General features: G+C 45.3%; 1 protein-coding gene and 1 pseudogene across 1 annotated transcript; both read right to left on the reverse strand.

The window, feature by feature from the left end:
• Window positions 1-3146: 3146 nt before the first annotated feature.
• Window positions 3147-4758, reverse strand: LOC136505557 (uncharacterized; annotated as a pseudogene).
• A 216-nt stretch (window positions 4759-4974) lies between these two features.
• On the reverse strand, window positions 4975-7838 carry LOC136505565 (vacuolar protein sorting-associated protein 22 homolog 1-like). Its single transcript, XM_066500737.1, has 7 exons — window positions 7450-7838; window positions 7242-7352; window positions 6344-6479; window positions 6099-6241; window positions 5819-5926; window positions 5558-5647; window positions 4975-5253 (listed from the first exon to the last, which is right to left on the reverse strand). The coding sequence occupies exons 1-7, from the start codon at window positions 7498-7500 to the stop codon at window positions 5152-5154; spliced, it is 741 nt and encodes a 246-aa protein (XP_066356834.1). The 5' UTR covers window positions 7501-7838; the 3' UTR covers window positions 4975-5151.
• Window positions 7839-8294: the final 456 nt, after the last annotated feature.

The following is an 8294-nucleotide window of genomic DNA, read 5'->3' on the forward strand; positions in this document are numbered from 1 at the left end:
GCCGCCACACCCACCTAAAAAAAACCCTAATCTGATCAAAGGTCGTGCTGCCAGCGACGGGATGTGCCCCGCCACCGCCGTCGTCCCCTGCAGGTCTACACCGGACCGCCGTCTCGCCACCGAGCCGGAGCTGCCCCTACACTGGCGTCCAAGCTGCTGCGGCGCTATGGACAGAACGATGAATCTTCGTAAAGGGTGAAAAGGCTCGCACCGGATCTACGGTTATACAGCATTTGTGATCCTAACAACAATGTCATATACTACACCCGTGTCTCTCCTGCTGTGACCTGTGAGGCGTGAGCTGAGCAGATGCAGATCGACTGACCGACTGTCGGTGACGGCGAGGGATACACACCCGTGCTGCGACGACCGTGATGGCCACTTTTGCAGTGCAGACCATGCGTGAACATCCAAGTGGTTTTGAGTTGCTATTGTCGCGTAAGGATAGGTTTAGTTCCGGCCTCATCAGGGGTGGACAGTGTAGTCATGTTCATGACTTTGATTGGTATATATATACGGTGCGACAATATTTTATTGGTACGTCGCAGCAATATTAATGCGAGGTGCAAGCGTCTTGCTTGCAAGTGAATTTCACGGATGTTCACGCGGCATCTGCCCTTGTTCTCTTTCTGCTTGTACTTCCCAGACTCTGATTTATCCATCGGAACCGGCATGGAGCAAATAAAACAAACCCGTCGATATAGAGTATCGATCATGGAGATTATTTTCTTTGAAAGAAGCATTTTCATCGCAGATATGTGTGAACACGAGCTAGCTATATATATTAATAGTGTATAGTCGTCTTGATTCACGAGTGATGCATATATGCAGACAAAACATCAGGATGAGACGAACCAAATTAGAGTGAAGCGAAGTCTATAAATGACAAGAGGATTGAAGACCAACCAAACTGCACTCGCGCTGTACAATTAAGAATACATATAGGCCTCGTTCGGCTTACCTCATATTCAGTTTATTCGACTTGTTTTTTCAGCTAGAACAATATTTTTCTCTCACAATAATTTAGTCAGAACAGTGTTTTTTAACCAATTTTAGCCAAAATTCTGTGAGCCGAAGGGAGCCATAATCACCGGTGTCGTAAAGACAGAGCTCGATTACTTTTGGTCGGCCGGCCGGCCGGTCACATGTTCAGTGAGGTCAATCACGCACAGACCACCCTAGCTTTCTTTGGTTTGGTCGGCCTCAGATTTTGGCTCGGGGATTAATGAATCTTCTTTTTGAGTATGATTAATGAATCTTCTGGCAGCTTAGGTATGTGTAGGCTCAAAAAAAAAAGGTATGTGTAGAGCACTTCTAACAAGTAGTGTAGTACATATTCATAGGGATGAAAACGGTACGGATATTTTCCGACCGTATTCGAAATCGAATCCGTTTAGAGGGGTTAAGATCTGTCCGTATCCGAGTCCGGATATCCAACATCCGATACCGTATCCGTATCCGAATACTCAAATCGCATATTTATGATGTCGATATCCAATCATATCCTATCCGACATAGTTGACACTATCCGTATTCGAATCCGAATCCGGATAGAAATATGAAAACAAATGTAATATCGGTGATATCCGTCCGTAGCCAAAATTCACAACTGTCATATAGTCACTGCATAGTGCAATACAAAATAACATAAATGAGAAATCATATTTCATCAACAGTCAACCACCATAGTTTATATATCAATGCATACATATATCAACCAGTCAGGGTCTCGGCCTCTCAAATGCGTGGAAGCTCAAGCGCGAATATGTGATCTAGATTGCGTGTCACCGCCATCATAGTGTGTCATGTTGGGGAAGGGGGGAAGGAGCAGAGTTAGGTTTGGGTTGAGAACAAAATGCCTGGAAATCGATGGTGCAAGCTAGGGTTGGGTTTATGAGATGTATATTGCTATAACAAGTTAAGAAGATTTGCATCCGAAGTTTATCTAATTTGCATTAATATCAGGACTTGAGGAGACTCAAAAATGCATAAATTGTTCAAGGATGACAAGTAACTGAATTCGCAAAACCAATGACAGGGGAACAGAGCATAAGTGCATTGAATTCCAGTTTCTGAATTCTCAGTACTCCTATAAGGGCAACACAGACCAGAGACCAGAAAATACCATGCACATGTGCGCAGGTCAGACATAATAAGCACAAATTTTTTACTCTCCGGTCGGATTACATGTTTGACTCCTTAAGAAGTGAGATGTGCAGTTATTTTGAGACGGAGAGAGTACATCTAAATGACTGCAGTAACTTGCACGATCTCCTACTGAAGTATTGTTCGGCTGAAGTATTGTCATGACAAGAAATCAACAGGGAGCCATCTAATATGAGAATGAACAAGTAATCCTAACCAATCTCTTGTAAGATGATACTGCTTTCTTTCATTATCAACTACAAGATGCAAAATTCCAGATTCTCAAAATCTCCAGAAATGGAGGGTATAGAATTCTTCTGTGGAAAACATGGCAGAGATTTTTAACCACAAACCATCAGACAATTGGTGTAACCATTTACTCGGGCAGTCTGGCCTTCCAGGTTATTTAAAACGTGTAACTAGTATTTTCATATTTCTTCAAGGGCGCATGCTCTTTGATCTATAGATAAACTGTGTCCTTCGCTGAGTTGAGCATAGCAGTCAGTCAGTCACATTGTTTAGCCAGGACTACATAACAATCAAGGGTGTAAAGCCTAAGTGGGAAAAGAAGTAAGTGTATCCACATAGATCATTCAGCAAATAGGCTTATGTAATGTAAACATCCTCAAGAATATCAGGTGTTGAGTTAAATCTTCAGCTATTCCTCAGATTTGGTTCTACTATCGTGTCGTTGTAAGTAATTTTTTTTCTCAAACACGCCTCGTTGTAAGTAAATTGTTACGGTAGAAGAGTGGTGGTAACCTGTAAGGTTTTTTGTTATATGGATATCCTGACAACTTCCCCTGAACTAATTTTATTCGAGAGAGGGAAAAATATATCTCCTGAACTAAGTAACCTCCTGAACTAACTAATAATCATTTCTCTCAACACCTCCTGAACTATCTACTTCTAACAAAAGCAGGTGCTATAATAAGATGAATTAACAATGTGACTGAAGTACTGAACTTATGAAAAGAGATCCAACATGTTAAGACAATATCACAATAAGACCTTAGTAGTTTGAAGTTGGTTTCACACACCATGATACATCGATACCAATGAGCAACTTTATGAATAGCTTGTTGGTTGAAGACAAGCTCACCAGAGATAAACTAAATTTGTAATTCCATACACATAGATGTCCTCATTATTGTTGCGATGTCATAGTAATATTCATATACCAAGAAAGAAGCAAAATTAGATCAACCAAGGTCTAGAAAGGAGCATAGCGCATAGACAAACCATCCATAATCCCCTACGGGCAGGATGGGCATTATCTATTCTTATAGCAACACTTAACAAGTGTATTCTATACCCCAATCAACATAAAAAATAACTGGTAATATACTGTGTTTCAATACTCATTGCTGAACAACATATTTTTTACAGAAACGAAATTAAGGATTAAGAAATAGCAGCCTCAGAAATCAAGCATACCATGACTTATTTCAAGTCAGACTCAGATGTTCTACATGATTGGAAAGAATTCACAACCAGCATCAACACAGGCTGGGGAAGACCCAGACTGGAGGTCTGATAGGTGAATTGTTGTTCAGGGGTGGTGCACCTGGATAATCAGCATAGCGAACATCGCAAGTTCCATCAGCCAAGGAGTACTCATGCCATTCACCCAAGCGCGGCCCAGCTGCATATAAGCAATCCCCTCGGATTCCTGGGTAATCTGGACCAATACAGGCTGCAAATCCGACGAAACCAAGAAACAGTGTCCGCCCGCCTAAGCTCGTGATTGAAACCCACTTCCCCACCTCAAACACCCACCGATAAACATGGTACAACATCATCTCCGTGTGATCCTGACTGATGAGCAACACATCACCCCCGCACTCTCCGAGCGTGAGCTGTCCTCCCGCCGGCTTGCTGTCGTCATCCACCTCCTCTCCTAGAAACGACAGTTCCAGCAAACTATCAGACAGTTCGACTGTGGCAAGACGGAGGCCATTTACCAGGGCGTAGAGGGTGCCATCGACGAAGAGCATATCGTCAACAACGTGGGGCGCGTCCGCGGTGGCCACGCGCCAGAGCGCGTCCCCAGGGTGGCAGTGCTGGACGTTGGGCCTGCCGGGCAGGAAGAGGACGGCGGCCAGGTTGTCGGAGATGATGACGCGGGTGAACGGCGCGGTGACCTTGGGGAGGCGGAGCTGCTCGCCGGAGAAGAGGTGGAGCAGGAGCCTCGGGGGGTAGTGGGAGGACGCGGTGGTGGCGGTGACGAGGTACCCGTGCGCGTAGTGGAGGGTGCGGCGGGAGGGGGGCAGGTGATGGCCCCAGGGGAGGCGGAAGCAGTGGAGGCGGCGGAGCGAGAGGTGGAATAACGCCTCGGAGAAGGAGGGGAAAAGGGCGACGAGGAGGAGCGGGGACTAGCAGGCGAGGGCCCCGCGGGACGGCGGGAGGACAGCGCGGTAGGCGCGGCAGGAGGCGTGCAGGGCGAAGAAGTCCTCGAGGGAGGTCAGGCGGGAGGTGATGTCGGGGATGAGGTCCAGCGGAGGGGAAGGCGAGTGCAATATAGCGGCTTCTGGATTTGAGGAGGACGTCGGCGAGGCGTTGGGCGTGGCGACCGACGGTGAGTGCCGCCACCCGGTGCTTCTCCGTAGCCATTTCTATCGCCTGTTTTGGTCTTTCCCCCTTTTTCCCCTTTCCGCAGTTGGTTTGAGAAAAAAAAAACCGTGGTCTTTTTCCGTGAAGACTGAAGACTAGTCAACGAACCGCGGGCAATCGACGGCCCATGGGTCGACAGCACTAGAATGGCCTGTCTGCCTCCACAGGCTAGTATTGGCCTATGGGCCTTGACCTTGCACTCAGAATTATCTGAACTCTAAATATTGTATAAAAAAGAAACCTGAATTCTGAATAAGAATCATGTAACCTTTCATATTCAAAGTGTTATGTTACAGCTGAATTCATACACACAGGTGTAATGGACATACCAAACATTTACACACAACATTGCAAGTGCCAGAGGCAAACAAAAAAAGGGAAAAATGTCATTCTTCACTTTTCAACAGCTGCTGTGTCGGAGGTGACAGTGACGCATGGGAACCAATATCTTCGCTTGCCGTCCCTATGGCCATCGTCGATCATAGCAAGCCCCTCCTGCTCAATCAGGAAGAGTTGTTACACTTCCGCAACGTTGAAATCAGATCATTTTCATATTGTCATGTACTCCAACAAGGAATTTTATGCTTGCTTCAAATGTGAACACAAGCCCATGTCCACAAGCATGCATGGATGCATTATGTATCTACATGGATGACTCCAACAAATTGCAAAGATCAACTATGGGTGGATTCATCGCCACGAAACATGTATTAACAATAACTGATATCGTTTTCTTTTAGCACAGAAAAGATCCATACAGGATGCTGTTGTCATAAGGAAACTCAGGAAGCAGTATTACCTTCAGCAAAGTTTCAAGGGCATCAATTGCACGCCCAGTAGACCATGAGAATTCTCTTTCGACTTGTTCTACCGTGACATAGCCCTCAGCCTACATGCCAATGATGTTATAAGCAGAGAGGAACCTAATAAGAAACTTAAAGCTTCAAACCTACTCTTGTATACTAATATATACAACTGCTATAAATGGGCCTTTGTTTGCCAACATGATAATTGGCATTGCTTTTATAATGTACTGACATCAAATATTACAAGCACAAACCTGAGCTAGCCCAAGTATCCCACTGTGGTCTTTATTTAATTCGGTAGGAACTGAACGCACAAGCTTCCTCCTCCCAACAGAAATTACTTCAAAACCACTGCCAAGGACCTGTGAATCCACAAAGGATTAGGTGAGGTACATGTCTTACTGAGTATATCAAATTCGTTTGTACTGAACTAACATCTGTTAATTAAAGTACAAACTCGTAGAAACAATCTACATGCAATTCCAAAGTTCCAAGATAAATCATAAATGGATCAGTGAAGCTTCATAGTCTTACTTTTAGCTTGCTTATAGCACGTAAACAGTCATCTTCAGATAATGATTCAAGGGTAGCTTTTCTCTTCTGACCAAGCAGTTTGCGGAGATCCAATAAATCAATCAGGACACCATTATGCGATCTGGTTGCAATGCATATGTCAACTATCTAAACTCCTGCCACAATAGGCATCAATGGTAAGCATACCAGATTTTACTTCCATGACCAGAAGAACGCTCAAGAAAGCTTAAAGTGAGTATGCCAACCAAGTTCATAGTAGAAGTCACCAATCCCTAGAAGTTCTGCCCAGACTCCTTTATTAGATGCCAGTGGATCTACTCCAACTTTTGCGCACATCTCATGGAACTGCTGTCTAAATACTGGGTTTTTATGGATGTCACTCTGCAATAGCACAATATGAACATGTAACATTGCCAGAGAGAATCTGAGTGCACTTTGCCATTTGAATTTTGAGGTGACTTAATAAGGCCATATAAGAGGAAAATACTACTTCAGGTTTTTTTTCCATTGACTTCTTTTGTGAGAATGGGGATTGCTGACTGAACTGATATTATCTATAAGTTGCTCCATGACTTACGAGTGAATTCTCACTTAAAATCTATAGGTTATCATATTTAATTGCTCCATTTTTCACTTATGTTTCTGTTAACCCTTGATTGGTATTGGATCTAAGAGGGCCATGTTTAATAAAATAGCAGTAACTGCAGCATCTACATATTTCTAAGAACAACCATTTCATTTTTAGGTAAGAATTCAGCAGATAATACATAATAAAAGCATAGATAATATGTTTTATGAAGGGATATTGGCAGGAGAGCTGCTCATTCATTTAGCAGATGAGTTTAAAATAGAGAATTTACAAACCACGTGAACTCTCTCAATCCTAGGCAGGCCATGAAGTTTAGCGTTGATCTTACACTTATAATTACATAAAAAACAGGTAATCCAATCCATATATCATCATCCAAGAAGCCAACCAACAATTTGCAATTTTGGGCATATTATAACAATTAAGTTTGATTAGGCTTTGTTTCTCCTTTTAGCCTACCCCAACTTGCTTGGGACTGAAAGGCTATGTTGTTGTTGTTGTTGAGGCTTTCTTTCTCCTTCGACATTTCAACTAAATACAGGAGAGTGGATCACCTTATGCTTGCGAGCAAATTCCTCGAGTTGTGACCAGAACGTCGCAAGCTGCTCCTTCATGACATCAGTCCTCACCTTGGCCACATTCTCCCCGACCAGCCGGAATTGGTCCTGAAAGTTCCCAGCAAATCTCTCATCTCATCTTCCAACCAGGGAAAAAAAAGAGCACAGATCTCTTACTTAAAACAAGCATAAGAACTGCACATACGCGAGTAGCCGCCGCATTCTGCAAGCTAGAGATCCCAGGCCTCCTCCTCATGCTTCCCAGCAGTGACCACGGAAGCGAGGACGACGAGCTCGAGGCGTCGAGACGGCGCGAGCTTGGGCGGAGATGGAGGGCAAGCTCGGGGTCGTCAGGGATGGCGAGGGAGGCCCAAGAGCCGCCAGAAATGGCCGGATGAGGCGCAGGGGAGAGCGGATCGGCTGTGGCGGTGCTCCTTCGGGCGTGCAGAGGAGGCAGCGGCGCTGGAGAGAACCGGAGGCGGGGCGGGCAGGCTCGAGCTGGGCACGCCGCACGCGTGGGGAAGGAGAGAAGTCAGAGGCCCTTTGAGACCCACAGGAAAAGGGCCTAGGCTGGGGGCCCGGCCGCCCGGGGGAGCCCTCGTGAGTTCTTGCGTGCCCACGTTCCTGAGACACAAAAAAGAGCCATGCCACGGTTAGTTCCACGTCGGCAAGCGCACGGCACAGCACCGCAGCACGTGACACGACACATGACATAATATAGGGCAATTATGTATTTGGCACCGGAACAAATCAGTCTTTTTTATTTAGCACTAAAAATTTTGAACTTTCTTATTTAGCATTGAGTTAAAAATTTCTTCTGTAAATGGCACTATTGTCCATTTAGTGCATCCATCCGTCAGTTGACTGCGTTGACACTATCCTGTTTTCTTCCGAAGTACCAAAATGCCCCTCTGTATTCGCTTGTACTCGCTCATGGCTGGCGGCTTGTCTCCTGCCCAGGAGTTCGCGGAGGCGCGGCGGCCTCTCATGCCAAACTCGGCAGATCGAGGCCGCGCACCGACGAGCGGCGCCCCAACATGCTGCGCCTCC

Source organism: Miscanthus floridulus, chromosome 1 (assembly GCF_019320115.1).
Source record: "Miscanthus floridulus cultivar M001 chromosome 1, ASM1932011v1, whole genome shotgun sequence".
NCBI lineage: Eukaryota > Viridiplantae > Streptophyta > Magnoliopsida > Poales > Poaceae > Miscanthus > Miscanthus floridulus.

Bases quoted from the DNA above. Each gene is read 5' to 3' on its own strand.
- LOC136505565 (XM_066500737.1), bottom strand. From the start codon at position 7,500: ATGAGGAGGAGGCCTGGGATCTCTAGCTTGCAGAATGCGGCGGCTACT. The intron at 6,480-7,241 runs GTGATCCACTCT...GTGCTATTGCAG, and splicing joins AATTTGCTCGCAAGCATAAG to AGTGACATCCATAAAAACCC. The intron at 6,242-6,343 runs GTTGGCATACTC...GAGTTTAGATAG, and splicing joins TGACTTCTACTATGAACTTG to TTGACATATGCATTGCAACC.